General features: G+C 42.7%; 1 protein-coding gene and 1 long non-coding RNA gene across 3 annotated transcripts in view; one reads left to right on the plus strand and one right to left on the minus strand.

Annotated features, from left to right (window-relative positions):
- Window positions 1–622: 622 nt before the first annotated feature.
- Window positions 623–2738, plus strand: LOC128950817 (uncharacterized). Its single transcript, XR_008484396.1, has 3 exons — window positions 623–1548; window positions 1662–1784; window positions 2693–2738. It is a non-coding gene; the product is annotated as an uncharacterized LOC128950817 (long non-coding RNA).
- A 15066-nt stretch (window positions 2739–17804) lies between these two features.
- The window catches only part of ZNF827 (zinc finger protein 827), a 98597-nt gene continuing 95337 nt past the window's right edge, over window positions 17805–21064 (minus strand). The window contains exon 14 of one of the 2 annotated variants that reach the window (XM_054295650.1): window positions 17805–20322. In XM_054295650.1, the coding sequence (XP_054151625.1) occupies window positions 19515–20322 (808 nt within the window). In that variant the 3' untranslated portion in view covers window positions 17805–19514. Of the gene's footprint in view, window positions 20760–21064 lie in introns of both variants that reach the window. The other variant, XR_008484390.1, reaches the window with a different exon arrangement.

Here is a 21064-nt window from a genome sequence, read left to right on the forward strand (position 1 = left end):
AAAAGTTGGTAAAGAATGTATTTAAGGAAACATTAGTGTGTTCTCCTGAAGAGTTGGACAGTCATCAGTGCACTGAGTGACTAGCAACAGGATTCCTCTTCCAAAAACCAGTTCAGCTACTCCACAGTCATATTCTTACAGTTTATTTAATTATGAGCCACCTCCCTCATAATGGAACATTTGTAAATTGAGAATAAAAATTTCAAGATTAAAAACTCAGAAGCAATTAGAGTCCATACTTAGAATGGAAGGATGACAGACATACTCTGTTCCCTCCTGTCATACTAAGGTATGGTTCAGCTGATGAAGAAGGAAGGAGAAGAGGGGCTGACATCCATGACGTTGTATGGAGAAGGTACATTAGGGAGCAGCAAAAGGAATGTATCTTTTTCTCTATTTTTCCTCCCATGGGAGCATAAGAATTATCTTGGATAATTCACTGTGAAGCCACAGAAACGGATGTGACAGTGTTTGCTGTGTGAGGCTTACAAAAAATTATAAATTCAATGCCTGTTTCTATCTTTTGGATTTGTGTGTTACATGGGACCATGTGATGCTTGTCCTTTGGCACTAGGTGGGTTTATTTGTAATTGTGCTCCAAGTGGGGAATAGTTAAAAGTTCTTGTAGTTTGAGTAAAAGATTGTTTACTTGTCACAACTGAAAAATGTCACCTTTCAGAATGCATGATAAGATTGCTGTATTCTTCCTTAAAATACTGTGGCAAAGTGAGTTCCTGCTCTGTCACTATGTCTTCATTTCCTCTTACATCTCTTCCACTGCTAGAGTAGCCTGTAAAAGCTTTAGTTATGCACCTTTTAACATGACTCAAATATTCATGAAGTTAATCAGGGGCTGACAACACTTCTGCTTTGTTTCTTCAACTGGAAGTGCCCACTACAACCTAAAGATTACAACTGTGAGGAGCCAAAGGCTGTTACAGCTTCAGAGGCCTGGGCTGACCTGCCCTGTGCAGGCTGCAATGGCTGGGGATGCTGGTGTGTGTCTAATGAGAAGTTGCTGCACGGACTGTGTGGCTGGGAGCAGTGCACACTCACACTGCTAAAGGTTTTCTCCTGGCCCTGAATCTGTGATCCTGTTTGTAGTTCTCTAATTGCAACCAGCAGAAGACAAGGGTGGTGTTGGTTTTTATGACTTGTTGCTTAGCAGCATTGATCAACAGAAGTCCAACCTTTTCTTTTGCTGTGACCTCGGTGAACCCGGGCTTGGCCGGAGCTCACCAGTGGGGAACAAGGGTTTCTGAGGCTGTGTGAAACTCCTGTGCTGTGCCTTGTTAGCAGTGGCTGAGGGAAAGCATCTCTTCTTGACCTCCTGGTTACCTTTGCCCTTTACTCCTCTTTCTCTCTCTCATCACATCTTAGAAGAAAGCAGGCACCGTCCTAGGAAGATTTGGAGGATGGGAAATACAGGGACAAGTTAACTGTACTAAGATGTATCCTGCCTCTTTTCAGGAAAAGGAGCTAAGCTGGTTCCCAGACTGTGATGTGAGACCCTCCTCTCATGGAAGGAGAAGGACTTCAGCCATCACAGTAAGGTCTATTCTTATTTAGAGAAGCTTTCCTAGTATTTCAAAGTAGGCAAAATAATCCATAGAGGAAAGGGAAATTAGGGTGCTAAGAATTTCTTGGTTTATGTCTTTTAGAAGGGATTTCACAAACCGAACCAGAAGTGGTATTGAACATGGTTGAAAATGATTGAAGGTCTGCACTGGATGTGTGCCTTTATCTGTTCACATCTGGCAAAGCCTGTAAAATAAGAGCAAGGAGTAATTTGCTTATTTTATCTTAAGTCTAAACTGTAAATTGTTAGTCTGACTGGACAAAGGCTCTTTAGTGACACCAGAAGCTGCAACATTTAATGTGCCTTACCACATCAGATTATACTGTTGCTCAGATGTCTGTCTTTTACACCTAGATCTGAGTAAGAGACAGCTGAGTATTTGTATACTTTTTCTGCCAGAAATGTTGTTATCCTGAGCCACCCTTATGCTCATGGACACTAGGTCACTGTACCTTGTCAGTGTGGTGGCTTTCTGCTTTCCACCCTGTCACCTCCAGCACTGGCTTCTCCCCTCTATCCATTGGTGCTTTTCAGAGCACTACAGGTCAATGTGTTAAAAGGTCAGCATGTGTTGCACAAGCCTGTTATGCTCTGGTGTCCCTCCTCTTCTGAAGTTTAAAGAGAAGCTCTGCTGTTCAGTTATCCCAATCTTGTAAAAATTATGGAGAGGACTAATATTGCTGTAACTGCAAAACTGAGATCAGATAGATCAGGTGTTCATTCCAGAACAGGCAGCTACATAAGAAACTGGCATCTGCCCTACATGCCATGTCAAAAGCATGGCAAGTGCATGGTATCTGGCAGAGCTCAATCTAGGAAAATAATCAGCAAATGGGAATTATGTTCCAAATATTGTTCTTTTTTTTTAATATTGCATGAATCTTAACAAAGTTGTCCACTTGGAGATCCTGACTGCTATCTGAGGCTGAGAGGAGTGACTTTTCATGCCCTTGCTTGATGAACAGAGCAAATTGTGTTCACACAAACAGGATTTCTTTATTTTGAGCTGTGAATATGATTTGTCTGTCTTCACTGAACAACAGCTGCTAATATCTGATATCTGCAGGACTCAAAACAAGAGGGTGAAGTAATGTTCTTAACTTCTGATTACAGGAGAAGTGGGGAACTCTGGTTAAGATCAATAAGCTTTTAGAAACAGTTTCAGGAAAAGTGAAAAATCCCTTTTTTGTTGTTTATGAGTGGCCCGATGCAGCACTTACAACCTGACTGGTTCTTTCTGTGTGCAGTGGCAATAGAAACTGATTAGATTTGAAAATTAATGTTTCAGCCTTCAAATATTGTTGTCCTTCACTTTTCCTTTTCATTATCCATTAGAATGTGACATTCTCAGAAATGAAGGAGTCTTTAATGTGGGCCTCTTTAGTATTGTCATTTCCACACCTGCAGCAATGGAGCAGAGCATGGCTACTGTACAGCACTAGTATGACTAAAAGCCACTGAATGCTTTATTTCTGCGCTGACATTAAAGAGTTATTTTGAATTATGATGTGTTGAAAGTCCCAGTTTTGTGTCTTGCACATTGCATGTGGCTTTCAGTTTAGCTGGAGACGCAGCTCCAGACACTCATTTTCACCACTCACAATTCCTTCCATGTTAGAAATGCTGCTGCTCCTCCACACCCTGAGGTCAGGAGAGGTCAGCAGTGGAGCATGTGCCTACACGTGATGGAATAAGGTCCTAGAATAAAGGCTGCCTGAGGTCTGTCCTGCTAGGCAGGTCACTTTTCCTTTTTTGGGGTGGTAAACTTCATGTGCAACGAGACAGGAAATTTCAGAGGGAAATTGGGATAATTAAAATAATCTTGTTTGGCCCATTGCCAATTCTTTCATCTCAGAAAACATAGCTGTGGAGACAGGCACAGATCTTGTAAACTAGTCCAGTCTGAATAGCTCTCACTGAACGTTTTTGAACACTGAACCTTAGTGAACACCTAACATGCAAAGGCATTTCTGTGGGACAGTTTGAGTACTTTTACTTTCATAGGGTTTTTTTCTTAATTGGGTGTTCCTTGAGATTAAGGCTGGACTAAGTGGATCTTCAGGTTAGTGCGGTATTTCCTTGTGTAGATTGCATCACAAAACCACTCCAGAAGATATTTTTATGAGCAAGACTTGTATACAAGTTATGAAGAAAAAAGATTGCCTGGAAATAGAAATTAGCTGAAATAGAGATTTAAATACTGCACAAACTGGATAGAATTAAAGCTACTCTTGTTTTTCAGTTTCTAAATCTTGAAGCCATATTATTTTCTCCTCCTGTGCTTAATCTAGAGTGTTTGTAACAAACCACCTTGTCTGCATGCCAAGAGATTGCCACAGAGAGAAGCAAACTGCTGCTGATGACAGAGGTAAATCTTGTTATTCTGAAAATTATTTCTTGGGCAGCTTCTCGGTAACTTCCTTTTCCCGATGATTCCTGATGAATCAGAGAGGAAACAGTTGCTCAGAGGGTTGTGCTGTGGTGCCACTGGTGCGTGCTGGGAGCCTGGCAGCTGGCTGGGAGCACCCAGGAGCCGATCCATAGGTGGCATTCCATACATCCCCTCAGCAGTACTTATGGAGAGCCCTTAGATGGTGCTGTACGGCAGCGCTCGGCACCGCTGCTGCCTTAGGGATGCCTGTGCCCCACCTCAGGGCTGACATTTGGCCGCGGCTCAGGCTGAGGAAGGTGAAACAGCAGTCTCTGGGCACTGTTAATTGGGATGAGTAAATGAAATCTGTCAGTAGAGACGTATTAAATATTAAATTCAAACATGGATTTCAATAGCTGCTGTAATTTAATCCTTATAAACTTGAATCATGTCGTGCTTAAGCTTCCATGCCAAATGTATTGCTCTCTGTCTGTAAAACAAAGGGCTTTAAAATAATAGTTAAGGAGTTTTTAAAGGGCATTTGAGGATCATCCTGATGGAAGAGTAGTGCTCACCCTGGGAACTTCCTAATGTAAATATGGGTGTGGTGGTGTGGCTTTCAGGTTAAATCTTCCAGGCTGTGAAAGTCTCTTCATTTCTGAAGAACTAGGGATGCAGATTTAGGAATTTGAGTTGTGATGTCAATTACAATGGAATTGAAATGGAATTTCCTCGAGCAGGATGGGTTTCAAGCCACAAAGTAAATTTTATTTGGAAACTCTTGGTTAAATTATTAAAGGGAGTTATTAGACAACTCTAAAATACTGATGGTATCTTTTGTAACAACACAGGAGAGAAGTGAGGTGTGGAAAACGAATTGATCTCTGCCCCTTGGAAAAGAGTAATGTGACTGTTTTTTTTTTTTCTAAGTTGGGAATGTAGCCTTCCTATAGTGTCACTGCATGCTTAGGCGTGTTCCATTATTTTGGTAGTGCTCTCCACCTGTTCCTGCAGCTTGAGGAACCCTGGGAATATTCTGCCAAAGCAAATGAAATATGAAATAATTCATGTTTTCAGAATGACTTCATTTAGTCATGACTTTTATTTATTTAGAGTGAGAGAGAAAGAGATGGTGTTGTTACAATCTCCACTCTGCTCTATTTTTTCAATCTCTGGAACTTCCCATAACCCAGCTTTTTTTTTTTTTGACATTTGAAATGTCCCAGGCCGCATAAACTGAGTATCTGCTGTGTGTTCCTCTCATCCCAGTAATCCCAGTAATTCTCATCCTGTGGTCCCTGTGTGCTGTTATTTTAGGTGTATCCTTCACCATCATGTGGGTTGTTAACATTACCCTGAACCCTGCTGCCATGTAGGTGGGACCAAGCACTGAGATTTTCTTTCCTGTGAGTTGAGAAAGAAACTCTGGCTTGAGAACACTGACAGGTTACTGGGTGGTGATTTGTTGCCTAAAGCTGGTGGCTATAAATTCTCACCTGTGAAAAGAGAACCTTGTAGCTCTGCACAATATGTTCTTCCAGCTGCAGCTGAATTTCTGCACTGTTAATATCCTTAAGCAGCTGCAGCAATGTGTCACACTGATCTGGCATTTTGCATCCCCAAAGCTCTGCTCAAATATTTGAACTTAGTAAGGCACTCCACTGAGCTGAGAGGGAGGCCAGTGTCACTGCAGCTTTAGAGAAAAAGAAACAGCACCTGGGAGGTTAAAGCAGCTTTCCCTCACCATGCAGCAAGTCAATGGTAGAGCTGGAATTACAGCTCAGGAGGTTCCTGGCTCGTGCTACACCGGGCTGTGCAGAAAGGTCATTTCCCAAAATAGTGCAGGAGGTTTGTTATTGATAATAGGGCAACAAAGGGCTCTAGATGTATTAATAGGTGACTGTGTGCCCCTCTTGGTAATACATAATTTAGCAACCTTGCAAAATGGGCTACATTATATTTTTCTGCAGCAGTATCACTTTCACAGTTAGTTTTTTCTGCTTTACTCTGGACAGGTATTTTTGTTTTGGCTCTTCTAACACAGTTTTATTTAAAGTAAATAAGGACATTTACTAAGTAGGCATGAAAACCCTCCTGATTAGCAGCCACATTAAATGCAATACCCAGCTCACCTTTCAGGTCAGCTCAGCTCCTCTGCCCCTTGGGAGCCACGAGCACAGCTCTGTCTGCCTGAGGAGGGCAGAGGTGACAGAGGATTTAGTGGCAGCCATTCCTGGCCGTGCAGGAGCTGGGCTACAAGGATGGGAGCCCACAGGGCTGCCAGGTTTGGGGATGGCCTTAGGGAGGCAGGCCCCACCCAGTGGGACAGGGTAGAGGATGCTGATCCTTGTGGAGAGGTTTTCATTGAGATTTGGTCCCAGCTGTTCCTCAAAAGACCTTGGGGATGGGATATTTGGTAGCTGATGTTGGTTCTTGTAGATTTTTATTTCAATTTGCCTTTTCTAAAATGCTGTTGATCCCCTTTGAACTCTTTTACTTCAGCAGTGTACTTACTGAAGGATTTTGTTTCTTCTCAAAATGAATTATTTGACCTGCTAGGTTATTCAGCAAATTCAAAAGTACTATGTAGGAAACAAGTTTATTTTTTCACCAAGCACCTCGATCTGTGCATCTACAATTGAAAGAATAAGAAAATGGTATTTTGCCTTAGCCAAGTCTGAGGAATTGCAGTGAATAATGGTGGGAGGAATGACAAAGCAAATAGGTATTGAATCAATTTATTCAGTCTCATTATGGTTTGAGTTTGGGTGAAGAGTCTTCAAACAGGGAAACACCAGGGAAAGAAATGTGGAAGCCAAAATGTGTAAGGAAAGTTAAGCAGAGCACAGCAGCATCCAGAGATGGCAAGGGTGCTGTTCTCTCCTCTTTGTGTCTGTGGATCCATGTATTGGAATTACCAGAGCAATGTGAGCTGCATGTGCTGCATGTGCCTTTTAATGCTTGTTGGTTGGAGTAATTGGATCCATTGTTGTGGGCATTGGGAATGCCAGCCTGGCTCTAAGGTCACTGACTTGTGAACATGACCTGCTGGAGGCCAAAGCCCTGGAGAGGTTGCTCTGTTTCATTCTCAGAGGTACCAGCCATGATAGTCACTGCTTTCATAAAGCAGTGTCAGTGTTCCCTGCCCTCATCTAGGTTGCTGTTTGTGCTGAATTGTGGTGTGTTTTGTTTTGCTCTTGTTTTACTAATTCATCTCTTAAACTATCTTCTGGTGCATTCAGAGTTTTTGAAGTTTGGGTGACTTTTTATTTTTCCCCTGTGTGTTTTGGTTTGTTTTTTTGGAACTACAGTTGAATTTTCACAACTGAAACTGGTTGATCAGAGATTGAATTGTATATGTTAGTGATTTTGTTTGGTACTTGATTGGGCATCCTGCTTTCATTCTTGCAGATGATGAAGTCAGCCAGATGTAGCCAAGCAGTGCCACACAGGAAAACCAGTGCACTTTCTGGGAGAGACAAAAAACTCTTGTGATTGAGCCAAATGATTCATGGCAAATGCTAAAGGATTCATAATTTCAGCCTTGACTACATCTGCCTTCCCTACTAGGGAACTCAGAGAGACCCAGTAAAACCTCCTGTACAAAAAGAGACAAATGTTCTCTCTGGAGTGTCTCAGTTCATGCTCCTGGTCTGGAGCATGCCTGAGCTCTTGTGGCAGAAAGGGAGGTTTAAAGGTCTGTGTGGTTTGCATTTTCTGGCATCAAATGGTTTTGTGGTTCTTCACAGTGTGAATCCTTTCCAGGAGCTCAGGGAGTTGCTGTCAGTCCTCAGATTTTCCTGTACAAACCTGTCACAATATCTAGGATTAAAGCACCAAGCATGGCATGGAACAACCCATGGATTTTGTGGCCCATCTGGATTGGCTGGACTTGGAGCAAAGCAATCATGGTGCTGGTGATTAGATTGCCCACCATAAATTCCTTGATGGTTCACACGGGGCAGTTGTGCTTCCTCAGAGCCTCTTTAATTCTCCCTAAAAACTCACCAGGATATAATTATCATGTTGGTCCCATCAAAGATTGTGTTTTAGCTGATTTAAATATGTTTCTTCCCAGTCTTTAGCCTTCTTGCACCACACTGCTCCTTAAAAATGCTCACATACCCGGCTGAAATTTGCATCTGCTATAGGAATTCTGTTTGGGACTGTGGGTGGGCTTACTCTGTCTAAGTAGTGGTGTGGTTTTTCTGGAGTTAGGAGAGTTCAGACCTCCTTAAAACTGAACTCCTTCTTACAATGGATTTGAGTATTTTTATGTCTTGCTAGAGAGCCTTAATTTTTTTGTGGTGCTGTGTGGCGTGATCAGGGCAAGCAGCACGTTGTATATCTGCCTGCACTTGTTTGGAATTGATGCTGTGCCCTGGGTGTTGTGCACAGATTTACAGCTGAGGTAAAAAGAACAACCACTTGTTACCATCTTTTCTTTTCCCCCTCCTCAATGTGTCAAACTGCTCCATGGTCCTTTGGAAGCCTATTGGGCTACCCAGAACCAGGGGAAAAAATAGTGAGCAGAGTCCTAAATCAGTTGTCTCAGGTCTCATTTCCTTCGGGGTTCTGCATTTCTGACTCTTTTTGGCAAGGGTTTTTTCACTGCTTTGCAATGGGCAGGAGCTACTGAGGATACAAAATGTTTTGTTGCTGGAGAAGCAGGGCTGGGAAAGTTAGGAGTCACAACTGTTGTGTAAATAGCTTTAAGGACATAACTTCTTTGGAGAGGCCTGTTTGTGGTTAAGTAGTTCAAGGCATTCTCTTAGTCAGGAAACCTGTTTTCTGTAGCCCAAACAGAATAAAATCCACTTGGATCATCTCACAAACACCTTTTTTTTTTTCTGGATATCTTTGTTTATGTGGTATGGCCTTGCTAAAACTATCCATATCTCAAAGCATCCTTTCGCTCATAATTTCAGATTCTTATGAAGGTGTATTGTATAATTCACACAATACATTGTGTGTGTATTGTATTGTGTATTGTTCTCCTTTCCCTTGTTTCTCCCTGTAGATGGAAAGCTGCTGGAGCTGGGGTGAAATCCATGCTACCTTTAATTACTAAGGGCCAAGTCCCACTTTTGCAAAGCACTTCTCTTTCATTTCTTTCCAATCTGTATCTTTGCATCTCTGTCTTGTGAGTTGTTTGGCATTTCTAGCCTGACAGGGCAGTGCTGGCAGGGTACCTCACAGGTGCAGCCCTCTTCACCACTGTTAGATGAGGGAAAATGCATTTTTCATCTGGAGATAGAAAATGACACTATAGTCCCCTGCTCAAAACCCAGGCTGTTTCTCTTCAAGAGATGCTGAAGTTATATCATGCATCTGACTGGCTGCTGCCACAGTATGGAGCCTTTATTTATAGATGTGTATAAATAAAATCAATCTTCCTCTACAAACTGTCAAATTGTATTGCCCAAAAGCTGAGGAATCTGCAGTTCATTAAATCTGGAGATAATGAATGACCCCAACTCTCTAGAAAGAGCACCTTCTGTTCAGAAAGACTGGTTTGTTTTAATCTGGCTGCTGGCATGAGTTGTCTACAGTTTTTTCCTGCAAAAAATGAAAATATTACTTTTGATGTGTTAAAAAAGTTACTGCATGATGGTATTTAGTGTAATTATGTTAATTCGTGTTATGAATTAAAGATATCCTGAATAGTTGAAGATGTGTGTGGTGATATGAGCACAGACAAACCAAGATGTGCAGGCAGGGGGTGAGGAAGGGGGATTACTTAAAGAAGGTGTTCATCTTCTGACATTATTTGTTCAAGGAGAGGGCAGAGCATTGGCAGCAGGTGCCCTGAGCACTTGGTATGGCTGGCTGCTGCTGTTCACCTTTTTGGGATGTGGGTTTGAATTACAGTGTTCTGCTTCATCATTATCAGGAATAAAGAGCCACATTGAAGTACCTCAAGGTTAACTCCCATGCCATATAAATTAAGAAAAAAACCAATTGCTTGTCTTCATGGCCAGCCTATGAGACATGGAGGATGCATTACCCATTTCCTAGTTAAGCTGCATTAATGTGTCCTGACTCCTCTCACACCCAAAACAAGCTGCAGGCCCTGTCAGGGCACAGCCATAGTGAGGTGGCTGGTGAGAAAGGGTTGATTTCAGGCCCCTCCAACAGGTCTTTAATTAGAGGCTGGAACTCCTGCCTCTCCATTCCTGGAGAGTTTTATTGCCAGACACAGATCCTCCCTGTAATGAGCTGAAACTGGGTGGGCTTTGATTGTCCATTAGCAGCAGAACCTGTGCTAATTGCATAGAACCCCCCAAGATCCACAGGGCTGGGCAGATGGATGGTGTGGGACAGGCTGCTGTCTCCTCTTGCCTCTGCCCAGAGTCCCAGATTGCCTGCTGGGCTCAAAGAGGGTGACACCTTTCCCTGCCCTTAGCTGCAGCTTCTGTCTGTGCCTGGGAGGTTCCCTCTGTTCTCTCACCTTGCTGGGAGACCTCCCAAAGATCTTTGGGAGAGGTGGAGGGTATCTTTCCTTGAGGGTGGCTTTCTTTGCTGGCTGTCCTCTTTAGAGCCAGGAGGGAAAGGGTAAACAAGGATACATGAGAATTCAAGCTGAGTACATCCTTGGGATGGTGTAAGATGTCAGATTTCACTTGGCTTGACTGACAATATTAGTTGTGTTCTTATTAAGTGCTTTTTCCTTTTTTGCTTACAGGAAAAGAGTCTTCAGAAAGTCCCTCTCAGAAAGCTTGTGATGAGATGATGTGAGGGATGGGGTAGTCTTACATTGGAAGCAAGATAGTTGATTTGAGTTTGTTCTGCCACTGCAGCTGGTTACAACAAGCAGCCTGCCCTCTGCAAGAGCAGAGCAAGAGGAGAGCAGGTCTGAGCACTTCTGCTGGGGTGAAGTTCTCTGGCTTTCAGTGTTTGCACAGTGAATTCACTGTCAACATGCACACAGACAGCAGATCTCAGAGGAGTCAGAGGTAAATAGCCTGACTTTTTGAGCTTTCTAGAAAGAGCTGCAGAGCTAAGGGATTTCTTCTGAGCTTTTGGCCTGTCATGAACTGGCAGATGACATGGGAGGAGGAAGTCCCTGGTCATTTGGCAGTGCCAAGAGCAAGCTTTGAACCATGTTAGGAGAACCAGGTTAGGAGACATTCCCACTAGACATTTCAGAATCCTGGCCTCTTGGCTGCCAGTGACAGTTTTGGGTGATCTTTTTATTTATAAATGGTTGCTACTATTGAGTTGTCTCAGTTCCTCTCTTAGATTAGCCCAAGAAACTGAAATAGTTCAATGGGAAACAGGTTTTCTGAACAGTGCAAAACCATACCCCATGCATTTTCTTGTGGCTCTCTAAATGTAGAGGATTCTAGAAGTCTCTACCACCAAATAAGAGCCTGGATCTTGACAAGCTATTGATTAGGTGACAGGAAAAACTAATGACAACACTGATGTGACTTGGGCTGAATGGCAAATAAAAAAGTTGAGTGCAGTTATTAGTTTTAATAGACTAGCCAGAGGAGAGTAACAGTGTGAAGATGGGGAAGAAGACTGGCCTTGCTGAATAGGGATCTTTTGGTGAACTCAGGGAAGGAAAATAATTTCTGACCTTTAGAAGAAGAGGCAGACAACTCAGGAAAAGTACAAGGATGTCATTAGGTCATGTAGAGAGAAAATTAGAAAGGTGAAAGCTCAGCTGCAACTCAATCTGGCCTTCCCTGTGAGCAATAATAAAGAAGTGTCTTAATAAATTCATTAATAACAAAAGGAGGCCCTTGGAGGTCTTTTCCCACCTTAATGATTATAGGACTCTGTGAAATGCATTTACCTTGAAACATGATACCCTACTTGTTGTGAAGTACTTAAATTCACCCTCAGTTATATTTTCCTGGTTGGAGTTGCTGGAGGACTGAATTTCCTGGCTCTGACTTTGAGAAATCTGTCACTTTGAGTAGGAATGAAACTTGACTGATGCAATCTTATCACAGTATCACCATATAAATGGATCTTATTTATTTTTAATCGAAATGTCAACTTAAAAGATGCAGTGCATATTTTTAAATCACACTGGCATTATTTTTAGATATTTTCATTAAGTTCTGGGTATGCAGTCCCATTAAAAATAGGGAGCTAAGTATAAAAACATGAAGTCTTAATGCTTGCTTACTAAATATTCAAGTGCAAGTGGGCATTGCTCTGGTAACACCTGTGAATAGAGCTATTCTGGTAGATTTAAAAAGTGTCACTGCCATGAGTGACAGCACCCATGTATTCATAGTACCTCAGAACCTTGCTGATGGAAGGAGCTTTCCTGCAGCCATTTATCTTCACTTACATTCCCATCCCATTTTAAATGTTTTTCTCTGTTTCAGGAAAGAAAGATCCAGGGATTTTTATTGTTAAAACAAGCACTGCTTCTAACTCTGCAGGAATGCAGCTGCACAGTGTGTACTGGAAGCCTGGATGCCAGGGAAGTGTTAATCCCTGCAGTCAAGGAATACCAGACATGGATACTTTAGTTTGTCTTCATTTGTTTTGCTGGTCCTTGCCCCAGGCAGGGCCTAGACCAGGCTCATGTGCTCATTTGTGGCAACTTGAGGCAGTGAGAGCAAACTGGGAGAAACCTGCTCCTGCTCATGGATGCAGTCCAGCACCTGTGGCTCCAAACTCCTGCTCACCCATGTGTGAGCACCTTAGGTAGGGCTTTGACCCTCCCACCTGGCTTCCTGGTAAATCTCTTAAAAAGAAAATTCTTCAGCCTGGTGTGTGAATGAACATTCTAGGCTTTAATAGCAGGGAAAGGATCAAGAAAGTATTTGATGCTTTGTTGACCAGCCAGGAAGCAAGGCCTATTTTTGGGTTTGGTCACTTTAGGCTGTGCTGCAAGCATTGGCATGAAGGTCTAGGGGCTCAGGGAGAGAACATTTTTCTCTTCTTTATTTAAACAGACACATTCCCAGAAGAGTAACAATCCAAAGTTTACACTTCCAGTGAAATGCTGTCTGAGAAGTGCTGGAAAAAGAAAGGTGTGTGATAGAAAGTAGAGGTCTGAAAAGTAAGGTAGGGCAGAGCTAAATGCAAACAGAAGAGGAACTTCTACTACAGAAACTTAAAGTTTTCTTTTAAAATTAACTACAGCCTAAACTGGAAAAAAAATGGGGTGGGTTTAACTTTTTTTTAGAGTTCTACCATATGTTGATTTTAATAATGATTAAGGTGGCAGGAAATGAAACAATTACAAAGAAAACCAAAACAAAGCAAAACCAAGCAGGGAAAGCCCTTCCCCATTTTAAATAGGGAAATTGGCTGCCACAGGCTGCAAAAATAGTGCCATGCTATCCCTTGATGCTCTGCTCTTCTCCTGTACAGTTGTTGGGATTTTTTCGGGTGATGCTTACTTTTTCTTTTTCTTTTTCTTTTTCTTTTTCTTTTTCTTTTTCTTTTTCTTTTTCTTTTTCTTTTTTTCCCTTTTTCTTTTTCTTCTTGACTTAATGAAACATTTCCAGTCAGTGTGTTCCTCTACCCCTGCTACTGCTCAGTTCCAGCCCTAAGTTTCCTCTCTTTCCCTTTCCCTTTCCCTTTCCCTTTCCCTTTCCCTTTCCCTTTCCCTGTCATATGTGTAAATCAAGCCAGGTTGGTCAAAGGCAGGTGTTGTGGAAGCCCAACAGCTCCATTCGTGATGTACTGCCTGGCATCCACCTGGATGGCTTTCTAGGATATGTTCCCAAGAGCTCTGCAAGGAGCCCAGCAGCCAAGTCAAATCCCAGTATTTGGTTCAAATGGAACCTGTGAATTAAATCAAGGTGTGCCCCCATCCCTTTTCCAAGGGCTGTGCTGGGCACAGAGGCATTGGCTGCCCCATTTTCAAGGTTAGCTGTTAGTTCAGGGATTTTTTTAATTGCATCCCAGGGAGTTTTTCAAAGTTGGGTGCAGGAGAAGATGCCTTTTCCCTTTGCAGCCTCCTGGAGTGCTCTGCACTGGGGAGATGATGTTCCATTTGCTGCAGCTCCACAGAGCCCGTGGTGGCTGGCAGACTCCAGGCAGGAGTGATTGCCCTGGTGTTTTATTAGCTCCCAGAAAATATATAGCAGGGAAAGAGGCCATGCAGGCTCCAGCACAGTCTGCCTGAGCTCTGACCCCTCGGGCAAGAGGCTACATTGCTTTTACAGCCAGCACTTAACCTTGCTGCTAAGACTTGTCAACAAGGAGGCCAATTAGCAGCAGATAAGATGGTGGATGATATAATGCAGATGTCTGTCTGGTAGGAGCATAACTGATGTATTTTTAACACAACAAGGATCTTAAAACGTGGCTCTGCATAAATGATGCCATCCCCTCCACTGTAGAGAAGCCCTCTCAACAGTGGAGAGTTACAGAAAATTGTAGGTTTGTTGATTTAGTTTGGTTTGGCTTTTTTTTTTTCCCTTCCCACAAATTCTCTCTTAAAGCCTTGTTCTGCTAGGCTCATGATGACTATGGCATGTGTAGGATTGTAAGAAATAACTATGAAAAGATGGCAATTTTAAGCCATTTTTTAAAAACATAGATTAAAAATGTACATAGATTCAGAATGAAAATAGGGCACTTCTTTTCCTGAAAGATTGAGTACACAATTGCAGCTGTTTTCTGTAATCACACATGGATATTGGAATATTATCAGAAAATACAGACTAGGGGAATTTGAGCTCATTGATTAAAATCGTGCAGGTCTACAAGGCTGTTCTAGGTCCCTGCTGCAGAGGGCAGGGGCTCCTTATCCCATCTCAGCAAGTCCCACTGACACCCCTGTTTGGGTGAGCACAGAGTTTTCTGGCAGACTAAACCTACAGGGGCTGATTGCAGGCACCTTATTTTGGTTGAGACTGGCAGCCAGGATAATTCAGTGAGATAATTCAGGCCCCTCCCAGCTTATTTTAAGTAATTCAGTCTGGTTTTAGTGGTTTAGAACTTATTTTAACAATTAAGCCACTTCTTCATAGGATCACAGAATGGTTTGCACTGGAAGGGACCTTAAAGCCACCCAGTCCCAACCCTCCTGCCATGGACAGGGACACCTTCTGCTGGGCCAGATTGCTCAGAGTCCCCTCCAGGCTGGCCTGGAACATTTACAGGGATGGGGCATCCACAGCTGCTCTGGGCATGATTTGCATGATTGCCTTTTCATTGCTAGGATAACTATTTATGTCTAGTGCAAAAAACTCCACAGAGAGTCTCACTGTATATTTTCTATTACAGTGTGGGCAGGAAGAGAGGGAGACACCACATCTTCTTGAGACACACCATGACTTACCAACTTTGTCTCAAAGCTTTTCTTTCAGCTAAGGAGCCAGCAGCAGAAGAGGAGCAGTGAATTCCAACACCCAGCAACATGTACAAGGTACTGAAAAAGGCCCTGAAAATCAGTATTCACACCTCAGGAGAGTAGAAATAACTGAAAGGAGTTTTTTCAGTTGAGTAGACATTAACACTGCCCTAACTGCAGGAAAAAGGCAGTCCAGATATATTTAATGTTAACATTAATATTTAGGGTGGTTCTTATCTAATGAACACCCTAATATATAGGGTGATTCTTATCTAATGAACACCCAGATAATTTTCTTTCCTTGGTTAGTGTTTAAGCAGTCTAACTTCCTTTTAGGATGTTGGGTATCTTTTCTTGTTCAGTGGAGTCAATTGTATCTTTGCTTCTTGGAAATTTGTCTGCTCTTAGGGTTTCCTTCTTTAGTGTGCTCTGTGCATTTTAATTGTTCCAATAATCTCTGCTAAAAAAACCCAGTTTTTTCTAAAACGCTGATGAAATGAGTACGCAATATTTTTATAATTAAAAAGAAATTATTTTTGTGACAATGTTTTAGTGCACTGTGTTCTTTCATTCACTGCTTAGTTCATCTTCAAGGAAATTTCCTTGACTTAATTTGGTTTACTTCCAAGCAAGAGCAAGTGCACCAAAGTGCAGCAAGTGATCCTACTGCTTAAGGATCTGATTTGTTTGAAATGCTTGACTGAGCAGAGTGTGCAGAAGAGGAATTATCCCCCTTGCAGAACTGACCTGGAAGGCTGCCACAAGCACAGAGCCCAGAGAGTGAAGAAGTCCTGGAGCTGTCCTCAGATTATTTGCTGTATTTTCTCATCAGAAGTGAGAGACAGAGCTTTCCTTTTCAATTTCAAAATTGAAGATTAATATCATTGATAAGAAGAAAAAAAGTGAAGACATTATCTTCTTGTCTTGTAGGAGAATCCTTTACCCCTCCCTCCAAATCAACTCTAAATATATTTAAGGTGAAAAAAAAAAGAGAGAAAGGAAAACTAAAAGAAACCAGAATATAGCCAACCTTTTTAATTAGAGTATATTGTACTTCCAAACTGGATACACTAGAAATTGGCAATGCAACATAAGATGCAAAGAAATATACCAGTTACTGTCAAAATGACCCTGTACAGCCTTGTAATGCAAAAAGCTTTATACAATACAAATTTTTATTAATGTACACAAACCTTGACAGAATGATATTTGAACATAATACAACAAGTAAAAAAAAAAAAAAAGAAGAAAGAAAAAAGTGCTGAGAACTTTAACTGAATTACTGAATGGAAAAACACGCCAGCTTTCATTAAAGAATGCATAGTGAAAACCAGTATGAAATTACCTTTATGGTGGGGGGAATTTATCAGAACTGTTGGTCATTAATCAGTAGGGGGGACCTCTGGAGAACATTCCTGTCTTTAGTCTTGAACTGCAAACAAATTATTTTAATATGCAAGAGCTCTGATAAATAGGGTATTTTTTTTTTCTTAAAAAAATAAAAACCTCCTAACACACTTTTCCTTACAGAGAAAACTTCTATAACTTGCCAGAAAGGATGAATTTATCCTTTCCAAAGTGCTAAACAAATTTCCCAGGTACACTAAACATTGCCAGGTCAGATACTGGTGCAGTGGAACATGGTCAAAACACGTGGTGGTCGCATGCGGGCAGCTCGTTCTTGGAAGCTCCAGCCCCATTTAAACTGCCATTTGGATTAGGTACAGTGGCCTACAAATATAAAATTCCTCTTTCTTCTCCTTCCTGGACAGCTGTACCTTACCTGGAGTTGGTGTGAGAAACAAGCTTTTTGATTTGGGAGTGTTTGGTTTTCTGTGGTGTGGTCAGAGATGCGTGTGTTTTACAGAACTGGTAGAGCTGCTGGATACAGATTGTAGATTTCATGCTGTCAAGATAGCAACTATTTTATGCTCTGAGTACTTCCCAACACAGTATTTTGTATCTAGTCTGTGCTCCCAGGGAGGTGTGGCAGGAGCTCTGATGGAGTAAAGCATGGTGAGCAGGGCCCTGAGTTAGGTAAGTTGTTTACAGAGGTTTCCTCGCAGTTTGGAGCAGCTGGGTTCTCTGCACTGCATAGACAGACCTGCCAAGTGCTCATCAGAACCAGAACTGTCTGCTGGAATGTAAACAAATGGTGAGACTTCTCTGTCCTGTAATCAATAATGCCAAAGGATAACCTGCTATGGTTTTGGATATTTCCCCCTTGTAACTAGCTTCCAGTATGGTAACAGGAGCGCGCAGATTAGGATGGGATGTCCTCCATATACAGGAAGAATTTGGTCATGACAGTGGAGAATGTTTGGCCATCTCAGTACAAAACAAATGTAGGAATCTTGCAAATAGGTTAAAGTGATGCAAGTTTTGCATCCAGAAAGTCTTTCTACACAAGCTTCATTTAAGAACTAATGAAGACTGAGTTACATTTCTACTTGTCCATATGGCCAAGAGCCCTTGTGGACACGAAATGCCTTCCTGCACCGGGTCGTTGCTTTCCTGCTGGGGTGGTTGGATCCCCCCATCCCACAACAACCTGTAGAGGAAGTTCCTTCAGGGTGGGCAGATAGCATGAAAGATGTGACTCAGGGCACCTCCTACAGTGGCTTGGCCAAGGGACAGGGAGGGGACTGTGGCAAAAGCTAGGTCAGACACTTCTAATAGCTGTAAGAGACAGCCAGCTCCAAATCCAAGAGACACCACGGAAAACAGTAATTCAGTATGAAGGCATTCCTGTACATCACATGATCATTTTGAAAGGCTTCACATTTTATACTTCCAATTGTAAAACAGAGTGCTTTTAATCCCAGTCTTTCTTCCCACATATTAAGTTGTCTAAGGAACAGAAATCAATTAACGATCAGTTAGCTTCTCTTGCATTAAGATCGCTCTTGGCATTTTGAGATTAACAAAGGTTATACAACCAATCTGCATTTGCTTCTTCCTGCAATAAAGTGCTACATATAACATGTCATTTTAATGACCACAAGTAGGAGCATTAAATAAGTACAAAGTTAGCTTCCTAGCAGGACACACTCTATCTGCCATCAACAGAAAGGAATAAAGTATTACTGATGATGTGGAGGGGAGTGAGAGGACTGTCAAATTTGCAAGTACAATTGAAATACTGAGGGTATAAAAGAGAACTTTATGGTTCCAAAAGCATCTTTTTATAGCTTTATATTTCAAAGAAGTTACTGGTACCTTTTCAAATAAACAGTCTTATTAACTTCAGCCCACAATTTGTTTTTTTTCTTTTTTTTTTTTTTTTGCAAGTGAGAAACAAACTAGTGCAAGACTAAAGCACTGTGCAAAACTGCCTTTTTTTTTTAGTCTGAGTATTTATACCCAGAATTTATCCATACCCTTTTTTAAATCCCCTTGTTGGATTTTTTTTCCACCATAGAATTCTAGTTATACAAGTTGTTCCTGCAAAGTAAAAGGTAACCACTGCATAATACAGTATATATATAATATTTATATGCCCTTTTAAAACAAAAGATGTATGCTGTGGCCCAGAGGCAGATGTTTGTCACACCTGTGTAAGAGCTGAGAGTTGGGCCTGCTGTGTGGGTGTGTAGGCTGCACACACTGCATGTGTGTGGACATACACACTCTTTTCATTGTCATGCTCTCATCCTGCAGTGCTGAAAGCAACTTTTTTCCTCACCAGTTCTACCCCAAATCCTCAAACTATGACAACTGAATACAAGGCATCAAACAACTGAAGGAAGCTGCAAACAGCACAGAAATAATACACCGGTTCTCCCCTGCCCCGCCCCAAACATTGCTCCTGAGCAGCTTCACGGTTCAGGGGGAGGCAGGGAGCGAGAGTGTGGAAAGGGGAAAAGAAGGATGATTAAAGAAGCCAATCCAAGGGATGTGCAAAAGCAATGTCATGGCACACTACAGGCAGCCTCTCTTCCACGCACCCGCACACACACAAAGCCCAAAAATAAAATGCATCAACATGTCATCTTACAAGTGCTGATTGCCAATAAGGACACTCTTTTTTTTTTTTTTTCAACTTTACAAGACAAAATAGTTTCTTAGATAAAGAGTACTGGGAACATGCCTCTGAAGGTAGAAGTATGCAGTAGGTCACCTCTTGGAGATTTAATAAAGCAGCTTTCATGTCAATGCAATAAGTATACACACAGAGCCATTTGCTAAACCTTACTAATGATATAGTACAAGTGTTCGTTACCTTTGCAGCAATGTATAACCTGCTGGGTTCTTCGGGGGATTTTTGGTACAGAATGCAACTGCCCTCAGACAGTTTCTGCCCTTTCTGTTAGTCCAAGGTAGGCAAGGAAGGAGTGTTTAGGTGAAGAGGCACCTCCCGGCGCAGTCTGAGGTCTGGGTGGATGGAATGTGAGATCGTAGTGGTTTTTGGGGAAAAACATTGTTAAAGGGATAAGGTGGGCAAACTCTGAGTTCCAGTATTTATCGAAGCACAGGGAAGTGCCGTTGATGGCCAAGGCTTTCACTGCCAGGTTTGGCTCTGCCCCGCTGCCGTGTGCAGCCGACATCGCTACTGTTTGCAGAGCCTGGGAGGCAGACATGACTGAGAGGGGTGACAGAAGGTTCCTGGAGCCGATCGCTGGTAGGAGCGGACTGGCTTCCTTGGAGGTTGAATACTGGCCCTTCTTCTCCTCTTCAGAGCAGTCCCCGTTCTGGTGCTTCTTCACGTGGCGGCTGAAGACAAAAGGGTGGGTAGTCTTGAACAGGCACTCGTCACAGCTGAAGGTCTGGCGTGGAGCGTGCTTCAGTTTCTTGTGCAAGTTGAGATTGTCTTTGCGTTTGCAGCTGTAGCTGCACTGGTCACAGTGAAAAGGGCGCTCGCCGGTGTGGACGCGCACGTGCTCGATCAGCTTGTTGGCCGTCTTGGACAGGTAGCCACACTGGTCACACTTGTAATGGTTGCCAAGGCGGTGCTCTCGGATGTGCATCTCCAGCTCCAGCTGGTTGGCTTTCACTGTCTGGCAGATCCGGCACTTGTACTCCATCTTGTAGTGAGTCTTCAGGTGGCACTCCATGGCTGCGGGGCGGTTCGTGGAGTAGATGCAGAACGGGCACCTGGCAACACAGCAAGGAAGGGCGGGGACAAAGAAAAGAGGAGTCACTCAGCTGGCAGACCTGCCTTCCTTCCTGCTTCAGCCCTGGCACTCAGCCCCTTTCTGACCTACTAAGGAGGAGAAAAAGGCACTCAGTTCTCCCTGTGAAGCCTTTTTCCGATACCTGGTTCACCTTGACACGTCTCTACTTAAAGGAGGTTTGCCCATTTAATGGCATTCCTAGGAAAGCATTGATTCACTCTGGAGGAGCATCCCTTTAACCTTCTGGCTTACCTTGATGGGGTCTTCCCCCAAAGCAGGCCGGGGAGTGCAGGGTGGGTGACTGATGCACGGGTACTTTGTGTAACCATTCCTAGTGTTTGCACGGAGTCACTTGGGCCATTTTTTTCCATTAAGAAGTGGTTTAAAGTGAGTGTTTACAGATGAGTATGAAAACAGCTGTTTAAGTAAAGATGGAATAAACTTGTAATTCCACATGTACAGCAAAAGCTTAGGAATTCCCTTTTATGTGACCATGAACAATAAGCTTGCTGGGTATCCTGCTAGGAGCAGCTGAAAGCCAGGCTGTTGGAATGATTTGTAGGGACTCCCATTTCTGGGAGATGAGCTAGCCATGCTGAAAGGGGTGTGTGCTTGGCAGTGTTTGCCTACAGCTGCCTCTGCCATGGTGGAAATTGCTCCTGTGTGGGAACAGGATGTGGCTTCTTACTCACAGCAGCAAGCGTCCGGCCTGGGGTGGACAT

Source organism: Melozone crissalis, unplaced genomic scaffold, assembly GCF_028551555.1.
Source record: "Melozone crissalis strain CALT ecotype California unplaced genomic scaffold, PUWL_Pcris_2 ptg000006l_1, whole genome shotgun sequence".
Classification (NCBI taxonomy): domain Eukaryota; kingdom Metazoa; phylum Chordata; class Aves; order Passeriformes; family Passerellidae; genus Melozone; species Melozone crissalis.